Source organism: Nematostella vectensis, chromosome 13 (genome assembly GCF_932526225.1).
Source record: "Nematostella vectensis chromosome 13, jaNemVect1.1, whole genome shotgun sequence".
Taxonomy (NCBI): Eukaryota; Metazoa; Cnidaria; class Anthozoa; order Actiniaria; family Edwardsiidae; genus Nematostella; species Nematostella vectensis.
The window spans coordinates 7379923-7401511 of NC_064046.1; the positions used below are offsets into that span (position 1 = coordinate 7379923).

General features: G+C 42.4%; 1 protein-coding gene and 2 long non-coding RNA genes across 4 annotated transcripts; 2 read left to right on the forward strand and 1 right to left on the reverse strand.

The window, feature by feature from the left end:
* Nucleotides 1-516: 516 nt before the first annotated feature.
* On the reverse strand, nt 517-19994 carry LOC5510847 (endosome-associated-trafficking regulator 1). 2 transcript variants are annotated; one of them, XM_032380080.2, is made up of 8 exons: nt 19683-19994; nt 9493-9590; nt 7945-8193; nt 4937-5010; nt 4754-4865; nt 4619-4681; nt 1633-1769; nt 517-1111 (listed from the first exon to the last, which is right to left on the reverse strand). In XM_032380080.2, exons 1-8 carry the CDS (start codon nt 19936-19938, stop codon nt 1012-1014), a joined length of 1089 nt encoding a protein of 362 aa, XP_032235971.1. In that variant the 5' UTR covers nt 19939-19994; the 3' UTR covers nt 517-1011. The 2 variants fall into 2 exon arrangements, with proteins under 2 accessions (XP_032235971.1, XP_032235973.1); XM_032380082.2 differs by lacking the exon at nt 19683-19994 and adding an exon at nt 13012-13607.
* LOC125559072 lies at nt 1768-8419 on the forward strand. Its single transcript, XR_007306328.1, has 2 exons — nt 1768-4757; nt 5083-8419. It is a non-coding gene; the product is annotated as an uncharacterized LOC125559072 (long non-coding RNA).
* Nucleotides 11477-13621, forward strand: LOC125559073. The gene is made up of 2 exons (XR_007306329.1): nt 11477-12148; nt 12338-13621. It is a non-coding gene; the product is annotated as an uncharacterized LOC125559073 (long non-coding RNA).
* Nucleotides 19995-21589: the final 1595 nt, after the last annotated feature.

The window sequence follows — 21589 nt, forward strand, 5'->3', positions numbered from 1 at the left end:
GAATCTAGAATCAGCGACAAAACAGTTTAAAATCTAACGCCTCAAATTCATTTTTTGATGGAAATCTAAATTGTAGATACGACATGTGAAAACAAGGCTTGAGTACGGGGATTGAATAATGTTCAAACATGTTTTTTTTTGGGGGGGAGGGGTTGGAGTATAATGAGGGGGGAGGGGGAAAGGTTAAAGAATAAGGGAGGGAGGGAGGGAGGGAGGGAGGGACAAGAAAACGACAAGAGAAACAGAATCTAGAATCAGCGACAAAACAGTTTAAAATCTAACGCCTCAAATTCATTTTTTGATGGAAATCTAAATTGTAGATACGACATGTGAAAACAAGGCTTGAGTACGGGGATTGAATAATGTTCAAACATGTTTTTTTTTGGGGGGGAGGGGTTGGAGTATAATGAGGGGGGAGGGGGAAAGGTTAAAGAATAATTACCGGCGCATGCGCATGGTAGCGTCCAGATCTACTCAGTAATTTGTAAAAAGGCCCATAAAATAACACAGATCAAATAATTTGAATCTATTATTAGATGATCAATATATATACAAGAAGGCGGAGACGAATAGCTATTCGTACATCTTGTTATTTTAGTCAGCATCAGGATACCCATCTCGATACCACACACGGTCTTACTTCCTGCTCAACAATCGATCCACGCCGCGTCCCACACGTGCTCGAAGTGTCACGTGTCTAACTTTGTTTTACGTGCCTCATGCTTCATTTGCCAAGCCTTCTGTGCTACGTGACAAGCTGACAAGCTCCAAGTGTGGAACTGTAAGTATCACGTGTTCAGCGTCATGTATCACGTGTACAGCGACGTTTCACGTGTCCAGCGTTATGTGCCACTTGTACAGCGTCATTATTCACGTCTCCAGCGTTATGTTTCACGTGAACAGCGTCATTATTCACGTGTCCAGCGTTATGTTTCACGTGAACTGCGTCATGCTTCACGTGAACAGCGTCATTTTTCACGTGTACAGCCTTGTGCAAACACGTGTGTAATGTCACGTATCTTCGGGGTGCTTGGGGACTTCTGTTATTCTGTCGATGTAGTTCAGTTGGGAAGAGACGAACTTAAGTGTTTCGACGCCAGAGTAGAGGTCCCTACAAGGGAAATGTCTTTTGTAAGTAGTGTTAGTAGAGGTCCCTACAAGGGAAATGTCTTCTGTAAATAAAGGTTCCTACAATGGAAATGTCTTTTGTAAGTAAAGTGGTAGTAGAGGTCCCTGCAAGGAAAATTACTTGTAAAAAAGTGCTTAACGCCTATAGGGACCAGCTTTTTTCTAATTATAAGGAAATGACAAGAAGGGGCGTGGCTGTGCCCCCCTTAGTTTTATAATGTCTATTATGTTATGTTACGGCCCTTACGGCCTTTACGCTCACGTAACGCTTGTTGCGTGGTGCTCGTAATATGGCCCTTACTTAAGTACCTGCTCGGCTCTTCGTGAACTTTTCGTCATCTCGTCGTCTTCAAGGGTAGTGCTCGAAATGTGGCCCTTACTTAATGAAGTACCTGCTCGGCTCGTTGTGCAATCGTCATAGTCTCGACAGGTGGCGCTTAATCGATAACACCCCGAGTGCCTACTTCTTCGTCGGGTGTTAATTGTATAATGACCGTTACTTACCTGAGTGCCTGTTCGGCTCGTCGGGCAGTCGTCGCCATCTCGTCGGCTGCTGATAAGGACTTCTCTTTGACGGCGTTTAAAGTACTATGGTGCGTGTTCAGCAGTTGTTGATAGGTTGCCATAGGAACAGTATCTGCCTAAAGTACAAATATGCAGAACGTTCTTGTATCGGCTTGCATACTTTAGTTTCGGTACACCTCAAGATGGCGCAAAACATCTTAGCATGTTCGCCAAGTAAGGTACGTTATTGTTACGAGATCATGGAGTATGTACGCTTAGCATGTACGCCAAGTAAGGCACGTTATTGTTGCTAGATCATGCAGTATGTACGCTTAGCATGTACGCTAAGTAAGGTACGTTATTGTTGCTAGATCATGGAGTATGTACGCTTAGCATGTACGCCAAGTAAGGTACGTTATTGTTGCTAGATCATGGAGTATGTACGCTTAGCATGTACGCCAAGTAAGGTACGTTATTGTTGCTAGATCATGGAGTATGTACGCTTAGCATGTACGCCAAGTAAGGTACGTTATTGTTGCTAGATCATGGAGTATGTACGCTTAGCATGTACGCCAAGTAAGGTACGTTATTGTTGCTAGATCATGGAGTATGTACGCTTAGCATGTACGCCAAGTAAGGTACGTTATTGTTGCTAGATCATGGAGTATGTACGCTTAGCATGTACGCCAAGTAAGGTACGTTATTGTTGCTAGATCATGGAGTATGTACGCTTAGCATGTACGCCAAGTAAGACACGTTATTGTTGCTAGATCATGGAGTATGTACGCTTAGCATGTACGCCAAGTAAGGTACGTTATTGTTGCTAGATCATGCAGTATGTACGCCAAGTAAGGTACGTTATTGTTGCTAGATCATGGAGTAATGTAGGCATAGCATGTACGCCAAGTAAGGTACGTTATTGTTGCTAGATCATGCAGTATGTACGCTTAGCATGTACGCCAAGTAAGGTACGTTATTGTTGCTAGATCATGCAGTATGTACGCCAAGTAAGGTACGTTATTGTTGCAAGATCATGGAGTATGTAAGCATAGCATGTACGCTAAGTAAGGTACGTTATTGTTGCTAGATCATGCAGTATGTACGCCAAGTAAGGTACGTTATTATTGCTAGATCATGGAGTATGTACGCTTAGCATGTACGCCAAGTAAGGTACGTTATTGTTGCTAGATCATGGAGTATGTACGCTTAGCATGTACGCCAAGTAAGGTACGTTATTGTTGCTAGATCATGGAGTATGTACGCCAAGTAAGGTACGTTATTGTTGCAAGATCATGGAGTATGTAGGCATAGCATGTACGCTAAGTAAGGTACGTTATTGTTGCTAGATCATGGAGTATGTACGCTAAGTAAGGTACGTTATTGTTGCTAGATCATGGAGTATGTACGCTTAGCATGTTCGCCAAGTAAGGTACGTTATTGTTGCTAGATCATGGAGTATGTACGCTTAGCATGTACGCCAAGTAAGGTACGTTATTATTGCTAGATCATGGAGTATGTACGCTTAGCATGTACGCCAAGTAAGGTACGTTATTGTTGCTAGATCATGGAGTATGTACGCTTAGCATGTACGCCAAGTAAGGTACGTTATTGTTGCCAGATCATGGAGTATGTACGCTTAGCATGTTCGCCAAGTAAGGTACGTTATTGTTGCTAGATCATGGAGTATGTACGCTTAGCATGTACGCTAAGTAGTGCCCCCTGCATCAAACAGCACCAATAACAGCCACCTTACTGGCACCGCCGACCACAAGGCAAAGAAAATGCTGGCGAAAGTCTGACTTCAATCAAAATCTCCCAAACACTCGCCAGCACCAGCCAGCAACTCCCAACACAGTGTTCGAACTGCGCCAGCATTCTTTGTCCAGCGTCTGGCCAGCTAGACACGATATGACAAGACCGACACGGCGCACAATTAGTGTGGGCATTATTTGACAAGGTAAAGAACCAAACGGCGCGTAATCAGTCATGTGGACACGATATGAAAAGGTAAAGAACCAAACGGCGCGTAATCAGTCATGTGGACACGATACGACAAGGTAAAGCACCAAACGGCGCGTAATCAGTCATGTGGACACGATACGACAAGGTAAAGAACCAAACGGCGCGTAATCAGTCATGTGGACACGATACGACAAGGTAAAGAACCAAACGACGCGTAATCAGTCATGTGGACACGATACGACAAGGTAAAGAACCAAACGGCGCGTAATCAGTCATGTCGACACGATACGACAAGGTAAAGAACCAAACGGTGCGTAATCAGTCATGTGGACACGATACGACAAGGTAAAGAACCAAACGGCGCGTAATCAGTCATGTGGACACGATATGACAAGGTAAAGAACCAAACGGCGCGTAATCAGTCATGTGGACACGATATGACAAGGTAAAGAACCAAACGGCGCGTAATCAGTCATGTGGACACGATACGACAAGGTAAAGAACCAAACGGCGCGTAATCAGTCATGTGGACACGATACGACAAGGTAAAGAAACAAACGGCGCGTAATCAGTCATGTGGACACGATACGACAAGGTAAAGAACCAAACGGCGCGTAATCAGTCATGTGGATACGAAACGACAAGGTAAAGAACCAAACGGCGCGTAATCAGTCATGTGGACACGATACGACAAGGCAAAGAACCAAACGGCGCGTAATCAGTCATGTGGACACGATACGACAAGGTAAAGAACAAAACGGCGCGTAATCAGTCATGTGGACACGATATAAAAAGGTAAAGAACCAAACGGCGCGTAATCAGTCATGTGGACACTATTTGACAAGGTAAAGAACCAAACGGCGCGTAATCAGTCATGTGGACACGATATGACAAGGTAAAGCACCAAACGGCGCGTAATTAGTCACGTGGACACGATATGACAAGGTAAAGAACCAAACGGCGCGTAATCAGTCATGTGGACACGATACGACAAGGTAAAGAACCAAACACATGAAATAATTACCTTAACCTGCTTGATTTCTTCTTTAAGCTTGGTGACGGTTGTCTCGGCTCGAAGGGCTCTTTGCTGTAAAGAAGACGAACTTCAGCTATAACAGTCATAGTCTATTTATCACTAGCATTCTCCTCAATCGCCTACCGTGGTGAGCTCGAGGTTTTTCTCCACCATCTGAACCATGTTTTCTAGCGCTGCTGTTTCATCAGCCTCTCGTTTTTCAATCATTTTCAACTTGTTTTGTAGAACTGTAACTCTGCACGAAACATGTAAAAAATTAGACTAGTAGTCATAAGATGGAAAACAAGCAGAATATGAATTCCTTACTTTTTCTTTTCATAATCACGCGAAGTCGTGATTTCCTCCACCTCTTTTTTTAACCTTTCGTTGTCTTCACGTAACTATAAGCGAAACAAAACATATAAGAGGGGCCCCACTGGACTAATAACTATAACTTCCTATCTATTCTACAGGAATCATTTAAAGATGGAAAACGTGCTCAGATGGTCTCACTACCTGCTCTTTTACCTTGTCTGTCTGCCTGCAATTTCTCTTTGATCTTGCGCCTGGTCTCATTACCTGGTCCCACTACCTGGTCTTGTGCCACTACTTGGTCTAGTGCCTGGTCTCATTACCTGGTCTTGTGCCTGGTCTAACTACTTGGTCTTGTGCCTGATTCCACTACCTGGGGGTCGTTTCTCCAAACTCCCGGTAATTACCGGGCCCGTTAGGGTACCGGGAGAGTTTTCGGGATACTTTTCGGGGCGAGGAAGAGCGTTTCTCAAAACAAGCGGTAGCGTCCCGGTTGTTTCCGATAAGCAAATTATAATTTTCAGAGTTAATGAATAGATTGGCTAAATAATTATTGAATATTAATAAAAATCGTAGATTTGTCGATGTCTGTAGACAACTGGTACCCCAAACACTGCTGTGGCATCGGCACTTTTCGAAAAAAAGACAGAGTAGATAAAGTAGATAAAGTCTCATGTAGCAAACTTCCAATACCTTCGCAAAGTTGTTTACATTTTTTAGACGCACGGTGACAGCTAGATGTCAAATCATTTCACAGAAAAGAAACCTGATTGGCTGGTAGGGGATTCCATAAATTGATGTTAGCCGTGATTGGCCCACTTTTTTCCGGGCAGTGATATGGTTTCCTCAAGTGATGAAAATTCACTACAACTCGACACAACTTGAAAATGGCGAGATTTAATAGGAAAAAAAGCACCAAATTGGATAGCTCAAGTTGGCCAATTCTAGATGAATAGTAGATCTACAAATTCAGCTGAAAATATTAAGGAAAAACATCGTTTTGGGTATCAACTATCGCATTAAAAGCAATTCCCGGTAAGTTACCGGGCGAGCTTTTTCCGGGCCCGACAATAACGGGCGTTTTGAGAAACACCCGTAAAGTTTATCGGGGGCTTACCGGGTGACTTTCCGGGTTTCCACGTTTATCGGGACTTTTGAAAAACGACCCCCTGGTCTTGTGCCTGGTGTCACTACCTGGTCTTGTGCCTGATGTCACTACCTGGTCTTGTGCCTGGTGTCACTACCTGGTCTTGTGCCTGGTGTCACTACCTGGTCTTGTGCCTGATGTCACTACCTGGTCTTGTGCCTGGTGTCACTACCTGGTCTTGTGCCTGGTGTCATTACCTGGTCTTGTGCCTGGTGTCACCACCTGGTCTTGTGCCTGATGTCATTACCTGGTCTTGTGCCTGGTGTCACTACCTGGTCTTGTGCCTGGTGTCACTACCTGGTCTTGTGCCTGGTGTCACTACCTGGTCTTGTGCCTGATCTCATTACCTGGTCTTGTGCCTGATGCCATTACCTGGTTTTGTGCCTGATATCACTACCTGGTCTTGTGCCTGGTGTCACTACCTGGTCTTGTGCCTGATGCCATTACCTGGTCTTGTGCCTGGTATCATTACCTGGTCTTGTGCCTGATATCACTACCTGGTCTTGTGCCTGGTGTCACTACCTGGTCTTGTGCCTGGTATCATTACCTGGTCTTGTGCCTGATGCCATTACCTGGTCTTGTGCCTGGTATCATTACCTGGTCTTGTGCCTGGTGCCATTACCTGGTCTTGTGCCTGGTGTCACTACCTGGTCTTGTGCCTGATCTCATTACCTGGTCTTGTGCCTGATGCCATTACCTGGTCTTGTGCCTGATATCACTACCTGGTCTTGTGCCTGGTGTCACTACCTGGTCTTGTGCCTGATGCCATTACCTGGTCTTGTGCCTGGTATCATTACCTGGTCTTGTGCCTGATATCACTACCTGGTCTTGTGCCTGGTGTCACTACCTGGTCTTGTGCCTGGTGTCAATACCTGGTCTTGTGCCTGATCTCATTACCTGGTCTTGTGCCTGGTGTCACTACCTGGTCTTGTGCCTGATGCCATTACCTGGTCTAATGCCTGATGCCATTACCTGGTCTTGTGCCTGTGTCGATACCTGGTCTTGTGCCTGTGTCGATACCTGGTCTAATGCCTGGTCTCAGTACCTGGTCTTGTGCTTGGTGTCATTACCTGGTCTTGTGCCTGATGTCATTACCTGGTCTTGTGCCTGATGTCATTACCTGGTCTTGTGCCTGGTGTCACCACCTGGTCTTGTGCCTGATCTCATTACCTGGTCTTGTGCCTGGTGTCACTACCTGGTCTTGTGCCTGGTGTCACTACCTGGTCTTGTGCCTGATGTCATTACCTGGTCTTGTGCCTGGTGTCATTACCTGGTCTTGTGCCTGATGCCACTACCTGGTCTTGTGCCTGGTGTCATTACCTGGTCTTGTGCCTGGTCTCTTTACCTGGTCTTGTGTCTGGTGTCACCACCTGGTCTTGTGCCTGGTATCACTACCTGGACTTGTGCCTGGTCAACCTTCCTGGTCTTGTGCCTGGTCAATCTTCCTGGTATTGTACCTGGTCTCATTACCTGTTCTTGTGCCTGGTCTGACTACCTGGTCTTGTGCCTGGTCAATCTTCCTAGTCTTGTACGTGGTCTAGCTTCCTGGTCTTGTGTCTGGTCTAACTTCCTGGTCTTGTACGTGGTCTAACTTCCTGGTCCTGTGCCTGGTCTAGCTTCCTGGTATTGTGCCTGGTCTCATTACCTGGTTTTGTGCCTGGTCTTACTACCTGGTATTTTGCCTTGTCTACCTTGCTGGTCTGGTCTTGTACCTGGTCTCATTACCTGGTCTCGTTCCTGGTCTTGTGCCTAGTCCACTTTCCTAATTTTGTGCCTCGTCTCACTGCCTGGTCTGTCTGATTTTGTGCCTGCCCTCACTGCCTGGCTAGTGTGTCATATAGTATACCTTCGTATCGTAAGTATGCGGATCCCATACCTGGTTTAGTTCCTCTATTAGTACAAGCTGTGAGTGCGAGCTCTCGGCTGGTGCCACAAAGTAATTGACAGATCCTGACTTGGGCGAGTGATTGTGGGCGGAGTCATGTCTGTCAGCCTCAGCCTCGTCATCAGATGATTCAGATCCGGACCCAGGAGGGGTGAAGCCAAACAAGTACTGTGAGTTATCATCGTTGTGAGTTCCTTGTGTAGGTGTTGGTTTAATTTCGTGGACTTCATCGCCAATTATCTGTGGGTTTATGGAAAAAGGCATCATACAAAACTTAAAGAGTCCCTGCCAGATGCCAAATGCAAAATGTGAGAGCATCTATTTCGACTGCCTAAATTGTGGAAGCTGTCGCAATTTCTTAATAGAATAATAATAATAATAATAATAATCGTTTATTCATACTTTTGTAGCATAAGCTAAATTACAGTATGTCGGCCGATGCACACTACACTTAACAATGTATAAATATATACTGGCATAACTACTGGAAACGAATTGTGATAAAGTTATTATACCTTTCAGTTACACCAACTGATTTATCCAACCGGCTGCAACCCCCCCTTAGCGAATAACCATGGGCGACCTCAGTCCCAGATTGTATTATATATTTTATAGGCTCAGTGCATCTTGCTTTGGCCATGAATCGACGGCACAGTTCTGCTCTGCGGACTGTAAGTGAGTCCATTTTTGCTACTTTGAGCCCTGATTCATAGCTAAGGCAAGGGTAGATTATTCGAATAGCTTTTCGTTGTACTGTTTCGATAAGCTCTGCAAGGTATTCAGGAAGGGAGGCCCAGACAGGAGCAGCGTACTCAAGGACTGACCGAATTAACGAGCATTTATCCCATAGTATGGATGGGACGCCATCACATGCCATTTATCAAATAGTATGGATGGGACTCTATGCCATTCATCCCATTGTATGGATGGGACGCTATGCCATTCATCCCATAGTATGGATGGAAAGCTATGCCATTCATCCCATAGTATGGATGGGACTCTATGCCATTCATCTAATTGTATGGACGGGACGCTATGCCATTCATCCAATTGTATAGACGGGATGCTATGCCATTCATCCCATTGTATGGATGGGACGCTATGCCATTCATCCCCTAGTAGGGATGGGACGCTATGCCCTTCATCCCATAGTATGGATGGGAAGCTATGCCATTCATCCCATAGTAGGGATGGGACGCTATGTCCTTCATCCCATTGTATGGATGGGACGCTATGCCATTCATCCCATAGTATGGATGGGACGCTATGCCATTCATCCCATTGTATGGATGGGACGCTATGCCATTCATCCCATAGTAGGGATGGGACGCTATGTCCTTCATCCCATTGTATGGATGGGACGCTATGCCATTCATCCCATAGTATGGATGGGACGCTATGCCATTCATCCCATAGTATGGATGGGACTCTATGCCATTCATCTAATTGTATGGACGGGACGCTATGCCATTCATCCAATTGTATAGACGGGATGCTATGCCATTCATCCCATAGTATGGATGGGATCCACTGACACACCTGCAAAACTCTTTTCTTCTTGGAGGCCACGTCCTTGTCCCTAGACACGAAGTTCTTGAAGGAAAACGGGTTGGACATGGAGTGATCCTTGGTACCATCTGCGGCACAAGAGGAGCAGCCTCGTTATTTAAAGTGGTACGATAGCTTAGTGGTACGGGCTTTGTGTCTCAAGCAAGAGGACCAGGGTACGAACCCAGGTCAGGTCAACAGGTCAAAACCTGGCTCTACCTTGGGGGCTGTGTATCCCTCGTGGCTAGGATGACTACGCTAAATGGTGGTCTCGTCTCACAAAACGTAGCTAACCAACCTGTTCTCCATGTAAACGGCGTGGCAGCACATTAAGCCTTATACAGTAGTCCAAATAAGACCCCGTGTAATGAAAATTCAGAGGAATTTAGCCTATGGCTGCAATTCTGAATAAAGTCGGCCCAGCTTCCTTTCTAATAATGTGGTATTTACGTTTCACGTAAGCATCCATCAAAGTGAAACACCGCTAAACCTTGTCAGGGGTATTCAAGCTTCTCTTTCCCTTGTCGCAGTTCTAATGCAAGCACAAGTTGATAGTTGCTTTTATTTTTCATAAAAAATAGAACTATGAGCATATTAGGAGTGTGCCCTGGGACATTATTAAGTCTATAGGGGCATAATTGATTGCTGTGCTTATGGATATCTAAAAGCAAAGGTGGGGGTGTGTAAGACCTGGAATTGATTTGTTTTGGTTTTGGGGTGAAAAGACTTTTAAATTTTCCGGATCTTCCAGAATGCTTTGCAATCTGTAATGGCAGCAGGAGGATTCCAGAAGCCTTCAAGGAGTAGACATTGTGTTTTGAGGCATGGAAATGGACCTGGGGGATCAGAATAAAGGTATCTATTTGTGTCTTGAGCTGTCTTTGCTTATCTCTTTTCTTGTGTGGTATTTTGAGCGTTTTGTTGGGAGGGTTAATTCTGCTGTTTTACCTTTTTCGATTTGTCTAAGAACCTGAGCTATTATTTGGCAGAATAGTATTTCATATTGATTGGTTTACATAACTTCAAGACCATTTATCCCTAGACTGATGCCTGAGTATCTTGATCTCATTGTGATACACCAAAAACTGAAATTCGACTCTGCCAAATTTTCGTCTTTAACAAGACTTCTTCAGGGCAGAGTCGAATTCCAGTTCTTGGTGTATTGTATTCATTCTTCTGGTTCACGAACACGACTATTTGGGCTTTTTGTATTTGATCTCATTGTGTTTATTTTTCATTTTTGATTTTTTGGAGTTGTGGGTACTTCTCACGGCCGGTACAGGCCGGTTGAGGGGTCAATGGGTTAAAACAAATATAGAATTATAGAACCGGCGCATTACCAAGGTCGACTCTAATTTCATAGGATACTCTACTATAGGTATGACAGAGAACTCTTCGGGAATTAAAAGTATAGTGTTCAGACCTTGTTGGCTTGAGGCTGACACTGCTGAACTATGACGGCGCCATTGTACTGGTGGTCTTCTAGTCATCTTGAACTAGTAGAACATCGTGAACTAGTAGAACTAGTAGAACATCGTGAACTAGTAGAACTAGTAGAACATCGTGAACTAGTAGAACTAGTAGAACATCGTGAACTAGTAGAACTAGTAGAACATCGTGAACTAGTAGAACTAGTAGAACATCGTGAACTAGTAGAACTAGTAGAACATCGTGAACTAGTAGAACATCGTGAACTAGTAGAACTAGTAGAACATCGTGAACTAGTAGAACATCGTGAACTAGTAGAACTAGTAGAACATCGTGAACTAGTAGAACTAGTAGAACATCGTGAACTAGTAGAACTAGTAGAACATCGTGAACTAGTAGAACTAGTAGAACATCGTGAACTAGTAGAACTAGTAGAACATCGTGAACTAGTAGAACTAGTAGAACATCGTGAACTAGTAGAACTAGTAGAACATCGTGAACCAGTAGAACTAGTAGAACATCGTGAACTAGTAGAACTAGTAGAACATCGTGAACTAGTAGAACTAGTAGAACATCGTGAACTAGTAGAACTAGTAGAACTAGTAGAACATCGTGAACTAGTAGAACTAGTAGAACATCGTGAACTAGTAGAACATCGTGAACTAGGCTTTTTATCAATTCTAGACGCCAGGGTGAATTCTAACACAACAACATGGTTGATTTTCGCTGGCATAAATATGTTTTTGGCCCGACTAAGGTTCATTTTAGACCGAACGCTGCGAGTTAAAGTCACAAGGGTTTTCATTAACGTTACGGACCGATCAAAGAGTAAGGCAAGCACGCATTTTCATTAAAAAGCAGCTGCACTCTCTGTGCTTTTAAGTCAAGGCGAGCCAAGATGAGAAGTAGTCTGAGTACATCGTAGTCGCACGGAGCGATGAATGAAAGAAAGACACACGTACGTTATTTTGCGACTAACGAGCGTTGCGCGTGAATATTACTATCAGATAGCTCAAACATCTAGAACTCGAACAATTTCCTACTAAGAGGCGGACTAACGATCTGAGTGAGTCATATCTATCAGGCTATTTCTAGGATTATTTTTTGACATTAAGCTAAATGCTCTCTACAGTCTAGACGATTTTGACTAAACTCGCTAATTTGATTTCCTCGGAGGTGACGCGAAGAGCAGAGATGGGAAATGAATAACAAATTAAAGGTATTTTATTAAAGATTATATCGTATAAAGAATTGTTCGTAAGCGACCTTGACTTTGTTAGGCAACGAGAAAAAAGCGTAGTTGAAAAAGTTATTAAATCAAGGGAAATCAAGTGTAAAACATTCAAAGTGAAGTCTTGTCTGAGATACGATCATATGAATGAATTGTTTGTGTTATTGACCTCAACAGATTAGTTCTATCACGAAAAGATAAATAAAAAGGGATGAAATACGAAATGCAAGTAGAAGAAATGCAGATGCCGTCGCATTGAAAATCGTTTATGCCAGTGGTCTCCACTTATGTCTGGCATACGACGCAAGAAGGAAGTGAGCACTCAAACACTAAACATCTCTCCAAGCATACTCTCTTTTCTCTTTTACTTGTGATGTCAGCTACACTTTGAACTCCCTTTGGACGCAGCGCGCTCAGGTCGCGTCGCGGTACGCGGTGTGTAGGGAAGTGCGGTTTGAATCAGCATAATGTTGGGCTAGCCTCTAGGAGCTTGGTTTATGTGTTAATGAATGACTGTATACTAAAAAGGATTATTCCTTTGGCTTGTAACTAGCCTGCTCGCATGCTTTTACTCAAATCCGGATAAAATAAGATATTCCCATACACGCGCATTGTCTATTTTGTTGGGTCCTTTTCTACGTTCTCAAGTTAAATATGAATTAAACGATTTCAACAAGATAAAATTGCGCGAATCGTTTTGCCGTTTCCTTGATACTTTAACGTGCTATGGGAAAGAGCGTGCTGGGAATAGAGACCCGTGTGGGTGGAAAATACTCGTAAAGTCAGTACATAAAGTCTACAGGTAGAAATCACGAAGGCACTGCAGAGTTATCGGGCGTAAGTCAGCTTACTTGATCGGCGCATTGTCAAAGACAACGTCGATGCTTGGAAACACTTGTACATTATGACAGCAGAATTCCACTTCGTCTCTTTCACGCCAGATGGAACTTATCAGAGGGAAAATCCCTTAACCTAGATTTGCTAGCATTCTAAATAACTACCCAGTGATCTAATGCTGAAAGAATTCGACGCCGAATGATCTAGGCAAGTCTAGCCTCTCGCATTGATTACTATGTAAATTGAGAGGCGGCCTTAAAGTAAAATACCGGGTTTGAAGAGATTGGCTCAGACGTCACTGTCAGGCACTCCTTAGCAAGCATCTATCAGAATTACTGCCTATCCTATGCAATAACAAAATCTTTTTAGAGTAGCGATATCTCGGTGACTTTTGCTTTAATTTAGATGTATTATGCTTATAAATGTTTTCAATGGTTTCTGTACCCTCACTTAAAGCTTTGTTTTACAGTTCTAAACCAACCATCAAGCCAGGTGTCTATCCGAGCTTGAAGGCTTGTACAAAGATAAGAACGCGCAATTTGGATGAATGGAAGAAATATAGTATGAATGAAAGACAAAAATAAATAACGGATGAAGGCTTTTAGTCGGAAGAAAATAAGAAAAATATTGACTAAAAAGCAGAGAAGGTTTCAAAAACATAAAACAAAACTTACTTAGAGTTTTTTTGCGTTTTTATCGGTTGAACACACAACCAATTTTACGGTTTCTGATTCACAACAACTTAAGAATATTATCCACTTTATGTAATTGTTCCATTTTAAAATAACAAATACGATAGAAAACGCGATTACTAAAAAGCATAATTGGCCGAATCCACTCGCGTTTGATGGCGAAGAATGAGCTGAAGATATCTCAAGAATCAATTTATAATGCTGGAAACACAATATCATATTTGCAGAACACACTTTTACAATCTTGATATCACCCATTCACCTTACCTTAACAAAATAAAATTTGGAATAAAAGGAACTTAATGACTGCAAAAAATTAAAACACTATAGAGGATGACAAACTCTTTTTGTCACCAACCACGCAACAGACAAAACAACACGGTTTGCATGTGACTGCCTGCAGCTCTTCACGGAAGATGAGCGCTTTCTATTCGCTATCCTTTCGACTAACTGTACGGACTAATTGCTTTGGCATTAATTATTTAAACTGAAACCCAGCTTTTTGAAGAAAATAGATAATTTATTTGAGTTTACCTAGAAAACATATTAGGAAATCGTAAGTAGATTTTAAATATGATTATTCAACACAACTCCAAGTACTTGGATGGCAAGCGATTCTACTACTCGAAAGCCTTATTTGCATGTCAACGCAAGCCAGTTGTGAGTGTGACACTAAAGTTTTTTGAGGTAGCCACAAAATTTCGTATTCTTTAAACCAAAAAAAACATTTCGTAACACTGTGGGGTGCAGAGAAAAATAAATGTGTATTAAAAAAAGGAATAAGTAATGGAATTAAAGAGCAAAACGAGTTATTTATTCAAACCGCAGAAAATCTTAAAACAAAACCTATGCAGAGGTCAAATCAAAAGTCCAACAAAAAACATAAATTGGCAAGTCGAAGTTACCGATATTGGACGTCATATCGCTTAAAAGAAAACATGAAGTACGGGCTGCTATCTACAGAAAGAGCTCGGTTGAAGTTTGACTGAAAACTACCACGAGTTGAAGGTTACTAGTAAATAGTCTATTAACTGCGCGGAATGATCGGATATAGAGCACCTCCGTCTTGCTCTAATATTGGTGTATTCTATATAACAACGCTACCACTGATTACCGCGCTATGCTTTAAGGCCGAGGGGCCCTGTTATTTGGTATCGAATCACTAAAGATATACACATATATTATCCAATGCTTTCCATTGGTAAAAGTCAGTGCAACTTCGTGAACTCAAGCACTCAACGGGAAGACTCGGGGAGTTCGGCTTATGCAGGAGTATATCTTAATTCAGTTTCTATATATGTCCTATATGAACCCTGAAGCCAGTTCGAGTTGTCGGGGGTTTGCATTCGAGTTAATATGTGACAAACCAAAGTGCAATAAATTTCCTGCGTTTCTCAGTGGCATAGTGGACATACATAATTTCCCATAAGCCGAGGCAATAAAACCACTTGGCTTCCCATATCAAGGTGTCCAAGAGCGCGCTACGCCGTGTAGTCTGATTTAAAGTACCAAAGAGGATATTCAGTGTTTTGGACGGATAAATCTCCTTCTCAAAATCCATACTATAGTAAGAACTCTATATATCATTTAAGCAAGGGTTAATATAATCCGCCCCAGCCCCCCTAGAATGCATTATATATCGAATTTACGGGAAAACTGGGAGAATTATCCCAATCAAGTACAAAGTAGGACTTGGAAATTCACAGAAAAACAACTTTGAAAGATAAGAAAGATGGGCGGTATTGATATATATCTGCTAGTACTGATTAATACTTATATTGTTTTGATATTTTTAAGAATGAATAGAATGACATCAAACTGTTGTAAAGATAAATTCTGGTTATGAGTTTAAAGGCATGTTTAAAAGTATGCACTTTAAACAAACGATGCTTAAACTTTCACTTTAAACAAACGAAGTCAATAATACACAGATATGAATCAGAATGATTTGGCGATAGCCAGAATACTGAACATAGGAATAGAAATTTTACATACCACACAGGGATCCAAACTGATATTTAGATGTAAAAATCTTCGTACATAACCAGTACGCTGGATCTTCGAGCATATGATATCCTTAGATCAAGGCCTGAGGTATATACACCGACACATATGGCGACTATTGGTTCTATCACCAAAAATTTAATGCATTTCAATAGTAATGAGAACCTTTGATGAATCTAAGGTACTTGATCTATTATTCATGTTCATACATATACAAATCATGCAATACTAAGGGGAGGAGACTATTGCATTTCTAATTCTATGGATGCGAGTGTACAGATCTCTGGTGAGGGCTTTTAGTATTAGCACTAATGCAATGGTCACACGTGTCGAAATGTTTATAAAAGCAATGTGTTACAGGGATATAGCCATATTTCCTTAATATAACCCCACCCCTCTATCAAACAGAGATGCTCTGAATACAAACTAGCAGTACCTATCATATGGAAAGAAAAAGAGTAGAAAAGGTGTGTTAAAGTTTAGAATTTCTTATATTCTAATAGATGCTACGAGGAAACTTTGGTGCCGCAGTTAAAACCGGGTCAACCCTAAGTGTCTGTACCTCCCATAACTGGAAAATCAATACAAATCAATACAAAAGGCCGTGTAAATAGCCGTGTTCGTAAATCAGAAGAATAAATACAATACACTAAAAACTGGTATTCGACTCGACCAAATTTTCGACGATTCGAGTTCAATATCCTGTACCTCCCATAACTGGATTCAGAGTTCGATTCCCTGTACCTCCCATAACTGGATTCAGAGTTCGATTCCCTGTACCCCCCATAACTGGATTCAGAGTTCGATTCCCTGTACCCCCCATAACTGGATTCAGAGTTCAATTCCCTGTACCTCCCATAACTGGATTCAGAGTTCGATTCCCTGTACCTCCCATAACTGGATTCAGAGTTCGATTACCTGTACCTCCCATAACTGGATTCAGAGTTCAATTCCCTGTACCTCCCATAACTGGATTCAGAGTTCAATTCCCTGTACCTCCCATAACTGGATTCAGAGTTCGATTCCCTGTACCTCCCATAACTGGGTTCAGAGTTCGATTCCCTGTACCTCCCATAACTGGATTCAGAGTTCGATTTCCTGTACCCCCCATAACTGGATTCAGAGTTTAATTCCCTGTACCTCCCATAACTGGATTCAGAGTTCGATTCCCTGTACCCCCCATAACTGGATTCAGAGTTCGATTCCCTGTACCTCCCATAACTGGATTCAGAGTTCGATTCCCTGTACCCCCCATAACTGGATTCAGAGTTTAATTCCCTGTACCCCCCATAACTGGATTCAGAGTTCGATTCCCTGTACCCCCCATAACTGGATTCAGAGTTCAATTCCCTGTACCTCCCATAACTGGATTCAGAGTTCGATTCCCTGTACCTCCCATAACTGGATTCAGAGTTCGATTACCTGTACCTCCCATAACTGGATTCAGAGTTCAATTCCCTGTACCTCCCATAACTGGATTCAGAGTTCAATTCCCTGTACCTCCCATAACTGGATTCAGAGTTCGATTCCCTGTACCTCCCATAACTGGGTTCAGAGTTCGATTCCCTGTACCTCCCATAACTGGATTCAGAGTTCGATTCCCTGTACCCCCCATAACTGGATTCAGAGTTTAATTCCCTGTACCTCCCATAACTGGATTCAGAGTTCGATTCCCGGTACCTCCCATAACTGGATTCAGAGTTCGATTCCCTGTACCTCCCATAACTGGATTCAGAGTTCGATTCTCTGTACCTACCATAACTGGATTCAGAGTTTAATTGGTAGTTGAGTTTATTTAGTCCTTGCCTAATTGTTTCATGTATTTTTCTCTGTCATCTGCGAGAACAAATTGATGGTTGCTTGTATTATCATAAAAAATCCAGCTATGAGCATAATGGAAAAGTGTCTTAGGATTGTGAAGTCTATCTGGGAATAATTGAGTGCTCTGCTCATGGATATTTGCAAGCAAAGGTGGATTTATGGTGATTTTTTTCTTGTTTCAATTTGCCTGGATGAGTATAACCTAATTGATTCCAAAATTGTTTACATTGCTATTCTAGGTCTGTATTACCTGGAATTGATTTGTTTGGCTTTGGTGTAAAAAGTCTGATGAAAAGCCTTCTGACTTTGGGGAGAAGATTGCTGACTGGCCCTCCCCCAAATCTCCCAGAATGCTTTGCAATCCGTAACGGCATCCAAGTTTACTTCACAAGCCTTCAAGGAGTGGACATTGTGTTTTGAGGCCATGGAAATGGACCTGGAGGATCAGAATGAAGTATCTATTTGTGTCTTGAGCTGTCTTTGCTGATCTCTCTCCCTTGTGTGGTATTTTGAGTGTTTTTTTGAGAGGGCTGGTTCTGCTCTTTTTTTCCTTTTCAAATTTGAAATTTGTCAAAGAACCTGTGCTATTATTTGGCTTAAGAGTAGATGCCAACACCTTGGTTGGATGCATATCTGCAATACCATTTATCCCTTAGACTGATGCCTGAGTATCTTTATCTTGTTGTGTTTATTTTGCATTTATGAATTTTTTGGGTTGTGGGTACTTCTCAAAGCCGGTACAGGCCGGTTGAGGGATCAATGGGTTAGTAACTTCAGCATAGCTTAATAGGGAGAGGACACCTCTTCCCGTTGTGCCTTTCGCTGTAAATTTCACACTTCCAAACAAGATAAACTAAGAAGCAGCAAGATTTGAGAGCTTAGCGCTCCTCTCAAAGAGCATCCAATGGTAAGTAACGCTATCTGCTGTGATATTTACGTTATCTTTCCAAGATCTCCACCTTTGAGGCCTTGTATTTTCTGTTTGATATTTACATGTCATGCTTGGTGGTTGTCAGGGCTGGACAACCGCAGTAATGTCAAAGGGAAACAGTGGAGTAAAACGCTGTATTTTTACTTAATCCATTTAGTAGCCAAGAAATATCAGTTATAGATATTACTTCTTATCACTCCACATATTGATAACTTTTTGGGATGTTCAAAATTGTCTATTTTTGGCTCCCGTTGAGGTCTGATAAACTCTGATAGACTGTTAGATTTGTTTGTGTCAGCACCATGAATTGTACTAGCTGTCTTTACTGTTTTAGTTCAAATTTATAGGATTCTACTGACAGATGTGGGATGAGGAAACAAGCAAACAGCTCATACACCTCAGAAAAAGTCCTTAGTAGAATTGCATTGCATTGTGTCCCCGCTTACAAATCTTGTATCGTTTTGTGATTGTTTGTTTTGCTTGCTCGCTGCCTACATTTTGTAATTATTGTTCGTTTATAAATCTTTAAATTTCCAGGGAGCTCATGACTCACATAAGCCCTTATGGTTTTTATGTGACCTTTTACCTTGCAATTTTTTTCTGTAGTTACTTATGCAGTCCAATTGTAATTATGGCAAACAAATAAAATGAATCAAGCATAATAAAAAATTATTTGCTGTTCACTAGCTTGTTGGGGAAACTTAGATGTATAATTATTGTATTAAATTGACATGAGAAATGTTTGCTTTTTACGCCTATATCTGCAGTAAGCAGTAAACATAAACAGTATTCAATTTTTCAAAGTCACCAGCTTGCAGAGGTCTTATTTCTACAAAGTCCACGATCAACTGATGCATTCACGGGGGTGAGGCCGTTGATAGTATAACTCATTAGCAAAGCATGCAAGGAGGAGGGGAATTCCCCCTCCCCCCAGTGTATATTTCATTGGAAAATATAAAAACGATTATATTGAGGCAAGCTATAGTTTCCTTTGTGAGCCCCTTAGAGCTGGTGTGTGTATGTTGTTGGGTACTAGCTAATAATATTTCTCCGATCGTAGGGATCTACGCGGACTTTGAAAAATCAAAACATTTAAAATAATCGAACTCGCAATTTCTCACAGTGTAAACAAATACATCAAGGGCTATTAATCAAAAATCGAGTCGCAAAAAATAAAAAAAGCATACACCATTGTACGACAACATATATCAATATGTAAGCAGTAACTACACTTCACCTGGCTTTGAGCTGACGACAGCTAAAGACGTCTCGCCATTCTCGACCATCTTGTCTGAATCATCAACATCAGGAAATGGAACTTCGGCCACAAAAACATTATTCCTTCCTCTACTTGAGTGACCTTTTTTCCCACTAAAAGACTTATCCTTTATTTTGCTTTCAGCTTTTGTTGTTTCTTCATCAGTATGTTTCGTCTGAACGAAGTTTTTAAAAGAAAACGGATTCTCTTCTTCCGGTTCGACACCATCCGCCATCTTTTATTGATGGGGAAACCCACTGTGCAGTAAAAATCGCTGGCCCATGCAGGTTTGTGGCTGTGACGTCATAACCTCACCAATCGCAAATGTTTTGCGGTTGTAAAATTCCGAATAAAATGCATTTTAACCTGGTGTGAGGGGAGTGCCTCAGGTACAGTGTGTTGACGCACCCATGAAAACAGGACCGGCTGTCAGTCAGCACTGCTCTGGCGCTAAGAAATCTTTGTTATTTGAACGTGGTAGGTTGAGTCTTGCCTCGGTTGACTAGACCGAGCAAATGCGGAATGCCCTGAGCCCTGTGCAAACTGCACCAGCACCAGCCAGCATTCCTGGCGAAGCAATGCATTGCTGGCGGAGAGCTGGGCCGGAGTTAGGCCGGTGTGCCAACTGCCCCAACAAATGGCCAGCACGTTTGTTAATAACAAGTTCACGCGTGATTGGCGTTTGATGCATGACGGGACCAAAGGCAACCGAAGACTCTATCATTTCACTTGTGTTTGTCTTTGTAATCTTTGTTTATCGAGGGTAGCAAATTTAACCGAACATTCAGTTTTCTAACATATGGCCCTCGGTTAGTAACACTGTCACTGGGGTCACGGTCAGAGGGTTTATTGTGTCCCCAGTGGTTCTTTTACGTCCCTTCGGTTTTCAAAAAGCAACAAAAGATTCCGCTGGATTGCGGTTAAATTCGGGTCTGTTTGTCCCTGATGAAGTAGCGGTCGTCATTTTACCACTACGAGTGAGAAGCGGACGATAAAAAAACAATGAATTTAATCTGATAATTAAAAAGTAGCACGTGGGATTGTGTTCTGCATGATACATTTCAGTCATATATCGTTTTCACGACCAAAAATTTGCGGTGTTTTCTTTGATTATAGATGCGGTGACGTTTATTCTATTTGAAATGACAGCAAGTATTCGGACGCGAGCCATTTTTTTTCTATGAAAACGATGCAAATGTGCCCAGCATTGCTGGGCGCAAACTGCTCCAGCAAAGCTGTGATATTCTCGAATGACCACGAGACAAAGGAGATGCTGGCAAAGTGCTGGCCAAAAGTTAAGCCCCGTGCCGTGCAAACTGCGCCAGCACCTGTCAGCATTGCTGGCGAATTCTTGCTCGACTGACCACAAGACAAAGTAAACGTCAGAAAGTCTATCCCCCATTTCCTTTGTCCTATAGTCAGTCAAGCGAAAATTCGCCAGCAATGCTGGCAGGTGCTGGCGCAGTTTGCGCGGGACTTTAGAACTCAATCAAAATTTCGCCAACACCTTCCAACACGGTGTTCAAACTGCGCCAGCGTTGCTGGGCCAAGTCTAGTCAGCGTCTCACCAGCAATGCTGGCGCAGTTTCCACAGCGACATTCTACAAGGTGAGAAAGCGCCAGCCCGTTCGTCAACAATTTCAAACTGCTACCGCTTTCCGTTATTCGGAAGAACGGAATTACATTGTGCTCGTAGGAGCTCAAATAAATGGTAGATATTTTTGGGGTCCGCATTTTTAGATAGTCATTATATAAGCAAAGATGCCTCCTTGTAAAAGTCGGATAGGGACAAAGCGATGGAGAGGGGTGGTATAAGCCGGGAAAGACATAAAATATTACTTCAAGTCACAAATGTTATTATCTTTTCTACATCCGTATTTTTAATG